The following is an 18,757-nucleotide window of genomic DNA, read 5'->3' as shown; positions in this document are numbered from 1 at the left end:
TTTCAAAACATTCTCAATCAATTTCAATTTTTACAAACACAAATCAAGAGGTCTTTTCCAGAAAAATTGGGTTCAACGATATATTCAAGCAAGAAAGGAGTACCCAATAAATATTTGATGCAATGAGGTGTGTGTAAAATTGATCAAGATTCGTACTCAATGTAACTGTTTATCGATTGTCCATAGGCTTGATCCTCCCAATCGCTCTCCACTAGTATATTGGACAACTACGACTTGGTCAATAGGATTTGCAATGCTTGTAATGTTAGGCCTTGGCTCATGGCTACAAATAAAGATTAGGAGTTCAAATAAGGGAGTAAGTTGAATTTTATCTCTTTTGCAAACTCCACTTTTTCTTTTATCTCCATTTTTATTCATTTCTTCTCTTTTTCTCCCATTTTTCTCCAACTTCTTCAATGAAGCATCATTTATTTTTCTTTTATTTTGTAGGATAATTTCAATTTCTTTGATCCTTTGAATTCTTACTCCCTTGAGAAGGTAGGAAATTAATGTTTAAGATATTCAACGGGGTGGTAAATGTGGGATATTTGAAAGGATATCAAATGGGGGTCTTTTACACATATTTACGTGTGCCATTCGAATTCATATAAGCTACAAAGAGATGACAAATGATAAATTATTTTTATGTGGTAGCTTGAAAGGCTCAATTGATAAAAAAAATCACCTAAATCATTCCTAAATCATAGTTTGTCCGTATTTCGCATCGAGTATTGTTTGGATAGTTCTAGACAAAATCTAAATTCACCAACACATAGTAGAATCTAATCATCGTGAAAAATAGTGTCTCAATGCATCAACCAAATAAATATATATTCAAAAGAAAAATGCTTGGCTTCAAAGAAATTTCAAGAACACAATTCTTTTCTCATATAGGCTCAAGAGGGCTTCAAATGAATATTTATGGACAATATAAATAGGGCCAATAAAGTCAAAGATTGCCTCAATCATATATGTGTTTGCAAAAATTTATTTCAATATTAAATGAAAATCACAGAGTTGTATAGAAATTATAAGTCTCAAACTTACCAAATCTCATGATTGTTCTCTAAAATTTTCCAATTGATTGATGATCATGAATGAAATACATGACATTTCTTCCAATACACAAATTTTGTTCATCATTGGCCATTTCAATTTTCATGACTATGACACTACAAACACAAGAAAATATATCTCAAAAGTAAATGAAACACTCAAATAAAACTAAATGACACTACAAAAACACAAGCAAATATATCTCCCCCAAACTTAAATATGTGCATCGCCCTTGATATAAATGATCGTGAAAGTTGGGAATACACATACCTCAGGCAATGACCGTCAGTGGTCATCGCCATCCTCATCGCCTGCTCCTTCTTGTGGTGGGTGATACTCAGGCGGATCATATGCGGGTGGCCATTGCGGAGGTTGTGGAAATGGATTACCAGATGTGGAAGCTGATGGAAGTTGTTGAGCCAAGACAGACGTGAATTTCTTAGTTGTTGGCTCATCTCCTCTTCCAAATAAGTTAATCTATCTCACACATTTCTTAGTTGCGGTTGTGTTCGTTGTTGTTGGGCCTGAGCATGGGCACGTCTTTCAGTAGCTCTTCGGTTGAATTCTCTCTGAGCTTCACATGTATCTTGTTGATCAGATGTCAGTGACCTATGTGGTTGAATTACCACAATGACATTTTTTGGTTTCAATAATTCTTCGTTTGCTGCCCAAGTCACTCCCGCATAATGGCATAAGTCTGTGATAAGAGAAGGGTGGAGGAGTCCACTAGGAGAGTTACGTTTTGCATAATCTAGCATTGAGTTCTGAAACAATTGACTTAAATCAATCGTCTTTCCTGTTAAGATGCAAAAGTTCAGGATTGCCTTCTCCTTGACGACAGTAGTAGTATGGTCAGTAGGCTTAATCCTAGCCGAAATGAAGGAATACCAATCCTTGGCAACATTTTTCAGATCAGATTTGGCTAGGCTTAAATGTACATTGTCTCTCAGTCGCCACTCCGCTCCTTCAATGCAAATAGTCTGAAGAATGTTATCGTAATCAACTTCCTTGGCCCGATATTCATCATGCATGACTTGAGGGATACCATACATCGTGTTGATGGTATGAGAATCAAAAGCTACCATCTTGCCTCGCACCAAAACTTTCAAGTGATCATGCTTAACCTTAAGGTTAGCATAAAATTCCCGAACCAACGAAATGACCGCATCCGGTGGTGGCTTGCCAAACTCCTCCCAATGCCTAGCAGTAAGCATTAATCCAATCTCGGTCCGTGGGAAGCTCAGGTCAAATCCCCTCTCTTTTACAATGCTTTTGTTCAGAATTTTAGCATAATTTTCCTCCGCATTTTCATCCCAGAACTTGTGTGCATCATAATTTGCAGACGAGGATGCACCCTTTGATTGTTTCTTTCTTGGAGGCATTTTGTCGAACACTTTCAACTCACCCAATTCTCCTTCAATCCAATTCACTAAACTTGATGATTGTTTACTCCCCCAAACTTATTAATCACAAGAACTACAACTCAACAATATACACACCAATCCAATCAACTCCAATCAACAATGTCAAGAATATACTCCACTAAATTTGCTATTTCTTTCATAACCAATGTCACCAAAAATTTCTGAATTTTTAAAGCCAATATAGTATGTAATTGCTCACCTTGGTTGTTGAAATGATTCTTGTAAGAACAAAATCGAAGCTCCAATCAATTGTTTGGGAAAATTTTCGAGCCCCCTTTCAAACCATAGGTTTGGTGTTGAATTTATGGAATAAGATGGATATAAGATGGAATTTTTGAAGTTATGTAGGTGTGTAGTGGAAAATTTGTGCTTGGAAGAACAAAATTTGAGTGTGGAGAGTGTTTTCAAAGGATGTATTTCGAAGTGGAGGAGAAAATTTGGAGAAGGGTTATTTGTTTATGCCAATCTCTGCCCGTTTTTGTTTTTAAAAACATCGACCGCGGGTGCGATGATAAACATACCACTGGTGCGGTCAGCATTCTGGAAAATTTTTTATTTTCGACCTTCAATGAACGCGGGTGCAGTGTAAAACGTAGCGCGGGTGCGGTAAGCCTATAGGAATTTTTGAATTTTTCGACTTTCATTGACTGCAGGTGCCGTGTAAAATGTAGCGCGGGTGCGGTCATGGCTCTGGAAAAACAGCGCGGGTGCATTATTTTGAGTTGTTTTCTCCTCCAATTTTTAGTCCTGAAAAACACAACTGGGATTTGTAAGATTTGGGAAGATATAAAAACACATTATACCAAAAATACACAACCTAAAATAATAATACAAGAGTAAAAGCAAAACCGAAAACGAAATGCAATAAAGAAACAAAAAAAATTGGGTTGCCTCCCAAAAAGTGCTTGGTTTAACGTCGTCAGCCCGACTACCACCAGTCTACATCAAGTCGATCCGCCCAAACGAATGTTATCAAGATGCCGTACTTCAGTCCCATAATAATGCTTAATCCGTTGACCATTTACTTTAAACGTTCTTCCGTCATTGCACTTTAGCTCAATTGCTCCATATGGTTGGACTGATTCTATTGTAAATGGCCCCTACCATCTTGATTTTAGCTTACCAGGAAATAGTTTGAGGCGTGAATTGAACAACAGTACTTGTTTTCCGAGCTCGAAATTTCTATGCAAGATATGGTTGTCGTGCCACTTCTTGGTCTTCCCCTTGTAGATCTTTGCGTTCTCATAAGCCTCATTTCTGAACTCCTCCATCTCATTCAATTGCAATAGCCGCTGCTCACCAGATGCTTCCATGTCAAAGTTGAGCTTTTTCACGGCCCAAAAAGCTCTGTGTTCGAATTCAGTGGTAAGTGACAGGCCTTATGAAAGACCAACCAATAAGGTGACATCCCAATAGGTGTCTTGTATGCCGTTCTGTACGCCCATAAAGCATCATCCAACTTTAGTGCCCAATCCTTTCGGTTTGTCTTCACCGTTTTCTCCAATATCTGCTTAATCTCCCGGTTGGATACTTCGGCTTTTGCATTTGCTTGTGGGTGATATGCCAATGTCACCTAATGCTTCACATCATATTTACCCAAAAGTGAGTTAAAGATTTTGTTACAAAAATGTGTACCTTCATCACTTATTATGGCTCTTGGTGTCCCAAATCTTGTGAAGATGTTCCTGTGAACAAACTTAACAACCACTCGAGCATCATTAGTATTGGTGGCAATTGCTTCCACCCATTTTGATACATAATCCACAGGAAGCAAAATATACGATTGACCAAAAGAAGATGGGAATGGTCCCATGAAGTCAATACCCCAAACATCAAAAAGTTCAACTTCCAAAATATTGGTCAATGGGAACTCATGGCGTCTAGAAATATTGCCAACCCTTTGGCATCTGTCACATGACTTGGCTAAGGTATAACTATCTTTGAACAAAGTGGGCCAATAAAAGCCAGCCTGTAATACCTTTGCTGCTGTTCTTGATGCTCCAAAGTGACCGCTATATGGTGAAGAGTGGCATTGTTCAAGAATAACTTTCGCTTCTTCCTCTGCTACGCATCTTCTAATCATCTAATCAGCACATCTCTTGAAGACGTATGGATCATCCCATAGGTAAAACTTTGCATCGTGAAAGAACTTCTTTCTTTGGTGATAACTCAAATTTGGAGGGAGAGTACCACAAGACAAGAAATTAGCTATATCAGCAAACCAAGGGATTATAGCATTTACCTCAAACAACTGTTCATCTGGGAATGATTCTTTTATGGTTCCTTCATCAATCACTACAAGAAAGTTGATCTATGATGACCAAAATTTAATGAGGGTATAAAAAAATGGTCATTAAAAACATAATTTTTGATGTTTTTATGAGGGTAAAAAAAGGTATAGTTAAAAAGTTAAATTATTAGTAACGAATTCTTAATTTCATAGCTATAGCTGACAAATCCCGTCATTATTTTCGTACAAAAGAATTCCCCTCATAATTGAGTACTAATTTTAGGCGCCAGATTTCCCACCAAATAGATTAATCATATTTTTTATTATTATTGAAGAATAACAAAAATCCCTAACCACACGTTCCCACCAAATGTATTAATCCTATTTTCATTATTATTGAAAAATAATAAATTTCCCTAACCACACTCCACGTACAGCTAGCGTCCTGATCTCTCATTCTTGGTGCGATAGAAAATCCCTGCGGCGGCTTTTCTACAACAAAGGTTTGTGTTCAATTGAAATGTTAAATTTACCTAATTTTTCGTTTATATTTGTTTTAATGGTCAAGAGGCCTTTGGACCTTCCGAAAATCATCGCTGCGAAGCGAGCTAGATCCGAGGGGGAAAATAGATCGGGGACAGGCTTAGAGGGTAGGCAGCAAAATCTTGGTGATTCAGAAGGAGATATAGTGTCTTTAAAGAATTACTTGGATGCTCAATACTATGGGGAGATTCATATTGGATCACCACCTCAGAAATTTACTGTTATTTTTGATACTGGGAGTTCCAATCTTTGGGTTCCTTCGGCAAAATGCTACTTCTCTGTGAGTTAACTTAGAATTTAGTTTCTTTATTCGGGTTCTGGGATTTTGTCTTCTCTATAGGTACTAAATATTGCAATTTTATTTTCAGATTGCTGCTATTTGCATCCAAGATACAAGTCTGGCTTGTCCAAGACATATAAAAAGAATGGTAATATGTAGTTTGTTTACTGTGGATCAGTATTATAGTTAAATTTAGAGCTTTTAACTTGGTATTGATGTTTTCCTCATGTGATTCAGGAAAGTCTTGTTCGATTAGCTACGGTTCTGGGTCAGTTTCTGGATTTTTAAGCCAAGATAATGTTGAAGTTGGTGATGTGGTGGTGAAAGATCAAGTTAGTTCTTTTTGGCTTGAATTTAAGTCCGACTGCTGATCTTCTTGTTCCTTCTAAATTGTGCTTATACCTAGTTGCTTCGCTATACATTCAGGTTTTTATCGAGACCACGCGAGAAGCAGGCCTTACCTTTTTGGTGGGTAAATTTGATGGGATACTTGGGCTTGGTTTCCAAGAAATTTCGGTTGGCAATATCGTACCAGTCTGGTATGCATCCTGAATCTTCAGAATCAAGGTTTTTTTAAGATGTTCTCCAATATTTTGATTGCGAAATGGCAGGTATAATATGGTGGATCAAGATCTTGTGGATGAGAAGGTATTTTCTTTTTGGCTTAATCGTGACACAGATGCTGACTCTGGAGGTGAGATAGTCTTTGGAGGAGTCGACCCTGAACACTACAAGGGTAACCACACTTATGTACCGGTGACAGAGAAAGGCTACTGGCAGGTATATAAACATAAAGGCGGATGAACCATCACTTTTTTCCATTTGTTTGCATTTATTTTGTAGGCAGTGGTGGAGTTAAAAGGGGTTTGTGAGGGCGGTCGCTCCTCTCCCTTTTAAATTTTCCTGCTAGCTTGTATGATGTTTGTTATATATACTTTAAAATACCCCGCTAATTCTTTCAAGTTTGAGTTTCCCTCCCCCCCTCCATTGTTCTCCATGCTCCACTACTGTTTTTGGGTGTCATGAAACAAAAATTGGTTTTACATGTTTCTTGTTAACTCCTGAGTGCATGTATCTATCTATTATCAGTTTGACTCGGGAGATGTTCTCGTTGGAAACTTGTCGACTGGTAAGTTGAGCGCCATTCGTAGCACTGAATAATGTTACAAATATTTAAAGTATAGCTCTGTCCTTGTCACTTATCCCACCAGCTTTCTGTGAGGGCGGTTGTGCTGCTATTGTGGATTCTGGGACATCTCTTCTTACCGGTCCAACTGTACGTGTGTTTACTGCGTTTATTCTTGTTTAGTTTTCTCAAGTCAGAAAGAAGGTTCATATTTCTAATTGTAGTGTGCCTAAAATTTCAGACGGTTATAACGCAAATCAACCACGCCATTGGGGCTGAAGGGATTGTGAGCACGGAATGTAAGCAGCTTGTTTCTGAGTACGGGGAAATGATATGGAATCTTCTTGTAGATGGGGTATATTCTTGATTTTACGATCTTTATCTTTATTTTATTACTAGCTAGAGCCCCTCTTGGGAGTTCTTTTTATCACAGTTTTTCTATAATAGTTTTTCTTTTATTATCCAAATTAACTAACGTAATGTAATTTTATTATCGGGCATTTAATCATTTTGAGTACATCTATATTTATAATTGATTTTTTCTATTTTATATTTTATAGATGACATGCTGATGGGAGATAATTAAGAGGTGGCCTTAATCGGATGGTGTTTCAAAGAAGAATTCAAGCATTTCAAAGAAGAATTCAAGCATTTGATCGATTAGGAAACTAGAACTTGATTTTTGAAACAACTATCAATTGATCCCTATTTTTTGGTCCTCAAATATTTTTGTACTCCATGGAGTATTTCCAAGTATCCATTAAAATGGAACTCATATTTTGGACAATTCTGTATATTTTGAATAGATTTGGATGTAGTTGCTTTTGTAAAATATTTTGTTCAACAAAATTGCTTGTTCCGGAATTCATATTCTATTAGTAATGCCATATTTAATATAATTACAAATTCATATAAAAAATTATTATAAATTTCATCACAATTAAAATTGTTTTTAATGAGGGTAATTAATAATTTAATGAGGGGTAATTTTATTATGAGATTGATTTTTAGTGAGGGGTAAATGATTATATAATGAGGAGATTTGTTGTCATTAAAATATTATTTAATGAGGGGAAAATGGTAATAAAATGACGGGATTTTTCATCATTTAAATTAGATTTAATGACGGTATAATCTCGTCACTAAATAGGATACAACAATAATGACGGGAAGTCTTTACCGTCATTAATTACCTTTACCTAGGAGGGCAGTAATGACGGTCCATGACGGATAATTTCCCATCATTAAAAGTATTTAATGACGGGTTTTGGACATGTAATGACGAAATTGCCCGTCATTATAGGCCTGTTTTCTTGTAGTGAATTTTATCTTCAAGTTCAAGCCGTGACAAGTGATCAGCCACTTGATTTTCACACCCCTTCCTATCCTTCACTTCGAAATCAAATTATTGGAGCAATAAAATCCACCTTATCAAGCGTGGTTTTGCATCCTTCTTGGCAAATAGGTATCGAATAGCTGTATGGTCAGTGAAAACAATTACCTTTGTGCCGACCAAGTAGGGTCTAAACTTGTCAAATGCAAATACTACTGCAAGCATCTCCTTTTCAGTAGTTGTGTAATTTAGTTGTGCAGTATCCATGGTTTGAATTGCATAGTAGATTGATCTAAAAAATTTATCACGCCTTTGGCCCAACACCACACCTACTGCATAATCACTAGCATCGCACATCAACTCGAAGGGCTCTTTCCAATCTGGTACTATCATGATTGGTGCTGTCACCAATGCCTTCTTGATATTCTCAAATGCCTGCAGACAATCATCATAAAAAATAAAAGTGGATTCTTTTTCAAGAAAATTACACAAAGGTTTAGTAATCTTAGAAAAATTTTTGATAAATCTATGTAAAACCCTGCGTGTCCTAAGAAACTCCTTATCCCTTTGAAGTTCTTCGGTGGTGGAAGCTTTTCAATTGCAACTACTTTGGCTCTGTCTATCTCTACTCCCTTTGAAGACACTTTATGTCCAAGAACAATACCCTCGTGGACCATAAAATGACACTTCTCCCAATTAAGAACTAAGTTTTTTCTTTGGCATCTCTGCAAAATGAGGGAAATGTTATGTAAACAGTGATCAAATGAAGAGTCAAATACCGAGAAATCATCCATGAAGAATGTTGCGACTTTGATTGTTGCACTCCCAAGAGCAGGTTGTCCACAAGTAGTATAATTCGATGAGTTCGAATATCGTATCCACGAGGAAGCTAAGGTAATTACAAGTCCACTACAATGTCTTTTTATATATTTTTTTTCTTTTAGTTGTTTGAATCTTTAATTGGTAATTTTTAATTGTTCAAATTTTAATTTAAGTAGTTGAGATTAAAGGATCCACTTTTGGTATTTTAATAAAGTTAACATTAACAAACATTATTGAAATCCACTTAATAAAATGGTTCCAATATTAAATAATCATATTTATATTATGTTATATATTATTATCTTATACGTATATAATATATACCAAAACTTATAAATGTTGTCAAGTATTTATTGTGCTATATATATATTTGTAAACACTAAATCAAGGTTCCCACTTTAAATGGTTGGTAAAACCAAACTAACATTTAAATGGTACCAAAAAATTAATATTATGATATATTTATATATAGTAAAGCAAGGTTCCCACTTTAAATGGTTGGTGAAACCAAACAAACATTTAAATGGTTCCAAGTAATTTATTATTATAATATATTCATATATAATAAATCAAGGTATCTACTTTAAATGGTTGGTAATAGCAAACTAACATTTAAATGGTTCCAAAAATTTAGTGTAACATATAGCAATAATAAATCAAAACTCCCACTTATAAGTAGGGTATAAAATTGCTTAAAAAAATAAATATAATATAAACAATAAATAATGATTAAATAATATAAAACATAGATTCTTACCTTTTAGTAACCTTATTATCATGCCAAGAGTTTCACCTTTTCATCTTCACTTTAGGAAGTTAGCTATTCATTATTCAAAGTGTAAAACTTTGAATATGAAATTAACATGCTAATTATATTTAGAAATAATGGAAAAATATAGAGAGAAATATTATGAACTCAAACGTTTGTTCATAGAATGAGGGATATCTCAATTCATTACAATGCACCCCTATTTATAGCCAAATTTGGGGAGACAACCACAAATAAAATATTATTTTTTACACATAAGTCTTCATTGGTGTTCCAAGAAATTATATTTTAATGAACATCACTTTTGAAAATCTTACCATCCGAATTTTCTTTTCCACATAAAATAAAACATGTAGATTTCTGAGTTGTTGAGTTGGGTATTTTTTTCACACCATTTGACTAAGTAATTTGAGAGATATGGTCAAAATACTATAGCATGGTAAAACTGCCACTCCTTTGGTAACTTTAATTGTTGCTTAATTTGATCCCACTTGTGAGAAGATTTTTATCTCATGCTTGCCACCAATATTGTAGATATTAACATCAACTTTCTACAGGACCAAGAATCATCTTAATCTCATTTGCAACACCAAGTTTATTCTTGTTTTATCGAACCCGTAGAAAATAGTAAAAACATATAATTACACAACAACTTATATTTTATACAATTTATTATAAAACATATAATATTTAAACATTTAATAAAACAAAAATTTTATATCTATATTATAAAACATTTAATTAATGTACAATTTTTATGTTTATCACACCTCCCAACCAGCTTATTGCCAGTCTCTAGCAATTTAAGCGTTAATAGCAATACAAAACATATTGATTAATTTAAATACAAATGTAATCAGAACTATCTAAGTGTTTAAATTAAATTTGAAAAGTGTCAAAGTTATATCAATATCATCATAATTATAATTTATGAAATAATTTGAGATGATCAATTCAAAGCTTATTTCAGGTAGTTAAATGTACACGGCCTTCAGAAATTTCTAGTAAGAGTCTCAACTCCATATCCTCACAGGTTAATAAATGTTTCAATTTATGGCAACGATTTCTCTCATGGAGTTGGAATACAGATAAATGCTCAGAAAAATGGTTTACAGAATGCAGGCAGACAAACGAGCCAAACTAATCAAAAGATAGAAAATCCATTGATTCAAAATCTAGTTGTTCTTATTATATATTTTTTCCTGATATATATATATATATATATATATATATATATATATATATATATATATATATTTTCATAACATTATGGAATCAGACTAAGTTTATGCTTCTTGACCACATATTTATTTAATTTGTACAATAAATTTCTCTCTTTTTTTTATGAGAGATATATGGGTCGTAGCATATAATTTAAAAATTACATAGATCTTCAATATCATTCTTTTTGTATTTTTCTCTTTTTTTTCAGGAAATATCATTTTTTTTTCAAAATAAGAAACTCAAGATCTAAACAATAGATAGTCTCTCTCATGATCAATAAAGGAATAAAGGTCGAAAGCTGTTTTGTCAGTCCTTTCCACTCACTCACAAAATATGTGTGAGTTTAAAATTTTAGGCACTCTTATAAGATATATCTTGGGCCGTATACTTTAAGACCTGATTTTATCACAATGGTTAATCACTCAAAAAGATTTCATTAATCATATTTTTATATTGATCAGAATATTAAAATTGATAATTTTTTTTTCAAATAGAAATTTTAACATTCTTAAATAGATTAATGCATGTTCTAATTTAAATCTTTCAAACATGTAATATATGATATTTTTTCAAAAATTACTAAGATACAAACAATAAACATGATTTTATTTTAAAATAATATATATATTTTATTTTTTTTAAAATTTTTTTAATTATTTTTATAAGTTTGTTTTCCCCCCAATCAGAATATGACATTGTCCCTAGTATCAAATTAACTATTAATAAAGAGTACATAATGAAAGAGATATCACCTGAAATTTTATTGAAGATAACAAACTGTAACAAACGCAAACCAATCCATGAATTTTGAATCAATGATCAAACTTCCTTTTCTGACTGCTTAATTGCGACCAATTGATCTTTGTTTTCATTGGATCAGGCTTATAAACAAAAGCTTCCAAATCATCAATTAATTGGTCGGCAGTCGAAGCACAAATGAGCATCCGTCGTGAATTTTCAGAAATGAAATTCTGTTCCACAGCTTTATCAAGAAATGTCAAAAAACTGTCATAATAATTATTGATATTCAACAAGCCCACATGTTTATTATGGATATTAAGTTGTGCCCAAGAAACAGTGTGAAAAATTTCTTTTAATGTACGAAAACCACCTGTAGTGCGATAAAAGCATCAGAATTTTCAATCATTTGAGTGATTCTTTCATACATAGAAGTAACTTTTAATTCCTCCCCAATCGTAACACCTGTAATATCTCCTTCAGCTAAAGCTGTAGGAACAATACCCAAAACCTAACTACCTCCAACATGAGCAAATGTTGAAACAGATCCCATTAACCCAATATTACCTCCCCCATATACCAAGTGAATTTTTCTCTCAGCCAATATCTTTCCAAGATTATTCGCTGCTTCTACAAACACTTCATTTTTTCCAGGACTCGACCCACAAAATACACAAATATTTTTCAATGTTTGTGCAGAGGATCCAGCCATGTTTTTACTTTCTTTTTTTTGGTCTGCGAAAATAGAGAGAAAGATGAGAGATTTTATAGGAGTAATATGTTATCATGACAAAACTATGGGTCACAGTTGTAAACAGAATAAATAGTAAAAACAATAATGACACACATGCATATAAACAGTAGTGTGATTGTGGCTCACAATTTTCCTCTGGTTTTTTGTCCAGAAACAGCTTCAACGCCTTCTATGAGTCGAGGATATGCTTCCCATCCAATTTTCTTATAAATTGACAAACAGAGTCTTTTTTAGTCGGATTCCCAAGACTATGACGCTCATCTTGGAATTGTTTCCATAAACGGAGAAGTTCAATATGCACATGTCCACTAGAATGCGTCTCAAGAGTCAATAAGATGTTATCTAAAGACTCCTTACTCAGTCCATTCTTAATGAAACCAATTTTATCTTCTCTGTGATTGGAAACACATCCCAAAGATCTGCATCGTTTCTTTCACACTTATGACAAACCCCTAAACTTTTGGCCCTTCTTTTTTTCGCATAAGTGCTTTTTCCTAATCCAGGCAAATACCGAATGAGCAATGATTGTGGAACTTCTCCTTCTAATCGGACCTTAGCTTCTATTACTAGACGAATTTCTTCTGGAATTCCTTTTTTCATTAGCAATCTCAATCTTTCACACCTTCCTGCATAAATTTTTCTTATAACATTTTCAGAAACAGAGGGAAAATATTTACAAATTTTGAGAGAATTTCATCCATATTGAAAAAAAAAGAAATGATTTTTTATTTTATTTTTGTATCAGCAATTGTGGGAAACTGATTTAACCGACTATGAGAGTCACGGAGTACCGTTATGCGCCATTTAACCGGGAAAATAAAAAGATAAAGAAAACCTGAAATAAAAACAAACAAACTTAAATGCAACAAAAAAAAAAAATCAAGGATCAGAAAGGGAAATAAACTCTTCTTGAAAGATTTCATTTTCTAAAAATGGTTTAAGCCTTTGTCCATTTACTTTAAAAATATCACCATTTTTAGGATTTTCAATATCCACAGCTCCATTAGTATACACATGCTTTACAACATATGGGCATGTCCATCTTGATCGTAATTTTCTTGGGAATATGTGAAGTCGAGAATTATAAAGCAAAAATTTTGTTACTATTCTCAAAAGATTTTTTAAGAATTGTTTTATCACGAAATGATTTGATTTTTGCTTTATAAATCCTTGAATTCTCATACGCGTCATTTCTGAGTTCATCAAGTTCATTAAGTTGCAATTTACACAATTTTTTGGCATCATCCATGCTTGAATTTAAAGTTTTGATCGCCCAATAAGCTTTATGTTCCAATTCCACATGAAAATGACAATGTTTTCCATAAACCAACCTATAGGGAGACATATTCAATGATGTTTTAAAAGCTGTTCGATATGCCCAAAGTGCATCATTAAGTCGTAGAGACCAATCTTTTCTATTTGAAGTTAACATTTTTTTCCAAAATTTGCTTTATCTCCCTATTAGCTAATTCAACTTGTCCATTTGTTTGAGACTGATAAGGAGTAGTTACTTTATGAGTAATACCATATTTTTTCATTAATGAAGCAAATTGTTTATTAACAAAGTGAGTTCCCCCATCACTTATCATGGCTCGAGAAATTCTAAATCTACTAAAAATATTTTCTTTTAAAAATTTGATGACGATTTTATATTCATTTCTTCGACATGGAATTGACTCTATCCATTTGGAAACATAATCAAATGCAACTAAAATATACAAGTATCCAAACGACGGTGGAAAAGGTCCCATAAAATCAATTCCCCAACAATCAATTATTTCAATTTCAATGATAGGATTCAAAGGCATCATGTTTCTTTTTGAAATCGCACCCAATTTTGACAGATCTTGCAGATTTCGTGGGTGTCTTTAAACAAAGTGGGCCAATAAAATCCACACTACAAGGATTTTTGCAGCCGTTTTCTTTGAAGAAAAATGTCCTCTGCATGCTTCTGAATGACAAAATTTAATGACACTACTTACCTCATTTTCGGGTATGCAACGTCGAAAAATTTGATCTGGACAATACTTGAACAGATACGGATCATCCCAATAAAAGTTTTTTACCTCATTCAAAAATTTTCTTTTATCTTGGGAACTCCATTGCGGTGGCATTTTTCCTGTCACAAGAAAATTTACTATGTTAGCAAACCAAGGTGTAGTAGTAACTGAAAATAGATGTTCATCAGGAAAATTATCGTTAATTGGTGTCTTTCACAAGATGATCCTGCTACTAGTCTCGATAAATGATCGGCTACTACATTCTCGGTTCCTTTTTTATCTTTGATCAAAATGTCAAATTCTTGGAGCAACAAAATCCATCGTATCAGTCATGGCTTTGCATCCTGTTTGGTCAACAAATATCTAATAGCAGAATGATCAGTAAACACAATAGTCGTTGATCTAATCAAATAAGAACGAAATTTATCTAATGCAAATATTACAGCAAGTAGTTTTTTTTCAGTTGTGGAGTAATTCATTTGAGCATTGTTTAAAGTTCTACTTGCATAATATATCACATAAGGCTTACTGTTTCTTCTTTGACCCAATACTGCACCGACTGCATAATCACTCGCATCGCACATGATTTCAAATGGTAAAGACCAATCGGGAGGTTGCATGATAGGAGCTGATGTTAAATGTCGAATGATTTTATCAAAAGCATTTTGACATTCTTGAGTCCACTCAAATGCAGTGTCTTTTTTTAAGAGGTTACAAATGGGTTTAGAGATTAAACTAAAGTCCTTTATAAACCTCCTATAAAATCCAGCATGTCCCAAAAATGAGCGAATTTCTTTAATGGTTTTTGGAGGGGGTAAATTGGCAATGACATAAACGTTTTCTTTATCAACTTCAATTCTATGAGATGACACGACATGTCCCAAAACAATTCCAGAAGTAATCATGTAATGACATTTTTCTCAATTTAAAATAAGACCTTTTTTCTCGCATCTTTTTAAAACTTTTTCAAAATTTTAAGACAATTATCAAATGTATTCCCAAAGACAGTTAAATCATCTATGAAAATTTCCAAACAATTTTCAACTATGTCGCAAAAAATGCTTAGCATACATCTTTGAAATGTTGCTGGGGCATTGCATAATCCAAATGACATCCTTCTAAATGCAAATGTTCCAAAAGGACATGCGAATGTAGTTTTATCTTGATCTTCGAGTGCAATGGGAATTTGATAATAACCTGAATATCCATCAAGAAAATAGTAGTATTGATGACCTGCTACTCTTTCTAAAATTTGATCCAAAAATGGTAATGGAAAATGATCTTTTCTAGTGGCGTCATTTAATTTTCTATAATCAATACACATCCGCCAACTAGATGGGACTTGGACTTGTTAACAATTCACCTTTTTCATTTTTTATCACTGTGATGCCAGATTTTTTTGGAACTACTTGTGTTGGGCTTACCCACTTACTATCAGAAATAGGGTAGATAATCCTAACATCAAGTAGTTTGAGAACTTCAGTTTTCACAACATCTTTCATGTGTGGATTTAATCTCCTTTGTGGTTGTTGAGATGTTTTAGCATTTTCTTCTAAGTGAATTTTTCCACAACCTTACCACTTTGAAGGGTAATAACAGATTTTACCTGATCCATCAGTTGAGTTCCAGAAGTTCCAGTTTGTGAATGATGATCCTTGGGATTAGGCAGAGGTTGTGAAGGAAATTTACCTTTTTCATGAACATTAAGTGCAGATGCAAATTTAGCAAGAGTATTTTTCAAATTTGTCATGGTTTGAGCAGTTTGAGTATTGATAGACTCTTGCTTTGCAATGAAAGAATTCAATGTATCTTCCAAATTTCTTTTAGGTGAAGGAACATAAGGTGCATAATTTTGAAAATTTTGTTGATTTTGGAAATGTGGTTGTGAAAATTGTGCAGCATTATCATTCCTCCAACAAAAATTTGGATGATTTCGCCAACCTGGATTGTAATTTTGAGAAAATGGTTCAAAATTTGGCCTTTTGAAATTGTTCAAAACATTGACTTGTTCATGGAGACATTCTTGAAAAGAGGGCAAAGTGAGACAATCTTTTGTAGAATGATCACTTGTCTCACAGATGTGACACGCAATTTCTTGAATAGCTTTTAATTGACCATTTTTTTTCAATTCAAGTACCGTCAATTTTTCTTGCCAAAGAGGTAAATCTAGCTTGAAGATCATGTTCATCTTTGAGAGTATACATACCTCCATCAGATGTAGGAGATTAAATCTTGTTTGATGGTTCGATTGTACCTATAGTGTCCCAATTTTGAGCATTTTCAGCTAATGAATTGAGATACTCAATTGCCTCATTTGGATCTTTATCTTCAAATGTTCTATTACACATAAATTCAACCATTTGCCTATCTTTAGGTGTTAAGCCTTCATAAAATTGAGAAACAACTCTCCAAATTTTAAAACCATGATGTGGACAAAGATTAAGCAATTCTTTGTATCTATCCCAACACTGATAAAAAGTTTCTCCTTGTTTTTGAGTGAAAGTGATGATTTGCCTTTTGAAAGAATTTGTTCTATGAGATGGAAAAAACTTTTTCAAAAATTGTTGTTGCAATTCATTCCAAGTTCGAATGGATCCCGATCTAAGATTTTGTAGCCAAGTTTAGCTTTATTTTTTAAAGAAAAAGGAAAAAGCTTAAGTCGAATGGTGTTCATGCTACAATTTAGATCATTATATGTGTTGCACACTTCTTCAAACTCTCGTAAATGCATGTATGAATTTTCAGAATCTAAGCCATGAAAATTGGGTAAAAGTTGGGTAATACCAGGCTTAAAATTGAAATGAGATGCATCAGGGGGAAAAACTAGACATGAAGGTGCACTAGTACTTGTAGGATTCATGTGATCTCTAAGTGTTCTTCGTCTATCATGATCATGTTGAGATTGAATTTCATCTTCATTTTCTTGGATGAGTTCTTCCGCCATGTTTTGTAAAAATAAAGGGTTATTTCGAATGAGTCGACAACTAAGTGTACGTGACCAAATGCTCATGCAAATGCAAATGCAAAAGAATAAAAACACACAAAAGCAATAAAAATTCAAATAAAGAAAAATAAATTATAAACAAAATTAAGTAGACTTGAAATTAAATTATACTTCCCTGGCAACGGCGCAAAAAACTTTTTGCGAATTTGATTGTTGCACTCCCAAGAGCAGGTTGTTCACAAGTAGTATAATTCGATGAGTTCGAATATCGTATCCACGAGGAAGCTAAGGTAATTACAAGTCCACTACAATGTCTTTTTATTTATTTTTTTCTTTTAGTTGTTTGAATCTTTAATTGGTAATTTTTAATTGTTCAAATTTTAATTTAAGTAGTTGATATTAAAGGATCCACTCTTGGTATTTTAATAAAGTTAACATTAACTGAACATTATTGAAATCCACTTAATAAAATGGTTCCAATATATTAAATAATCATATTTATATTATGTTATATATTATTATCTTATAAGTATATAATATATACCAAAACTTATAAATGTTGTCAAGTATTTATTGTGCTATATATATATATATATATATATATATATATATTTGTAAAAACTAAATCAAGGTCCCACTTTAAATGGTTGGTAATACCAAACTAACATTTAAATAGTACCAAGAAATTAATATTATGATATATTTATATATAGTAAAGCAAGGTTCCCACTTTAAATGGCTGGTGAAATCAAACAAACATTTAAATGGTTCCAAGTAATTTATTATTATAATATATTCATATATAATAAATCAAGGCATCCACTTTAAATGGTTGGTAATACCAAACTAACATTTAAATGATTCCAAAAATTTAGTGTGACATATAGCAACAATAAATCAAAACTCCTACTTATAAGTAGGGTATAAAAATTCTTAAAGAAATAAATATAACATAAACAATAAATAATGATTAAATAATATAAAACATAGAATCTTACATTTTTAGTAACCTTATTATCATGCAAAGAATTTCACTTTTTCATCTTCACTTTAGGAAGTTAGCTATTCATTATTCAAAGTGTAAAACTTTGAATATGAAATTAACATGCTAATTATATTTAAATGAAGAAATAAAGGAAAATATAGAGAGAAATATTATGAACTCAAAGGTTTGTTCATAGAACGAGGGATATCTCAATTCATTACAATGCACCCCTATTTATAGCCAAATTTGGGGAGACAACCACAAATAAAATATTATTTTTTACACATAAGTCTTCATTAGTGTTCCAAGAAATTATATTTTAATGCATATCACTTTTGAAAATCTTGCCATCCGAATTTCTTTTCCACATAAAATAAAACATGTAGATATCTGAGTTGTTGAGTTGTGGTATTTTTTCCACACCATTTGACCAAGTAATTTGAGAGATATGGTCAAAATGCTTAGAGCATGGTAAAACTACCACTCCTTTGGTAACTTTAATTGTTGCTTAATTTGATCCCACTTGTGA

At 33.0% G+C, this 18,757-nt stretch overlaps 1 protein-coding gene across 1 annotated transcript; it reads left to right on the top strand.

Annotated features, from left to right (window-relative positions):
* Positions 1-5,458: 5,458 nt before the first annotated feature.
* On the top strand, positions 5,459-7,261 carry LOC140816439 (aspartic proteinase-like). The gene is made up of 9 exons (XM_073175703.1): positions 5,459-5,533; positions 5,622-5,681; positions 5,771-5,865; positions 5,960-6,072; positions 6,145-6,313; positions 6,623-6,662; positions 6,745-6,809; positions 6,901-7,014; positions 7,220-7,261. The coding sequence occupies exons 1-9, from the start codon at positions 5,521-5,523 to the stop codon at positions 7,229-7,231; spliced, it is 681 nt and encodes a 226-aa protein (XP_073031804.1). The 5' UTR covers positions 5,459-5,520; the 3' UTR covers positions 7,232-7,261.
* The last annotated feature ends 11,496 nt before the right edge of the window (positions 7,262-18,757 follow it).

Source organism: Primulina eburnea, chromosome 16 (genome assembly GCF_022965805.1).
Source record: "Primulina eburnea isolate SZY01 chromosome 16, ASM2296580v1, whole genome shotgun sequence".
Lineage (NCBI taxonomy): Eukaryota > Viridiplantae > Streptophyta > Magnoliopsida > Lamiales > Gesneriaceae > Primulina > Primulina eburnea.
The sequence above is the reverse complement of the archived record's forward strand: the minus strand, read 5'-3'. Positions and strand labels throughout refer to the sequence as shown.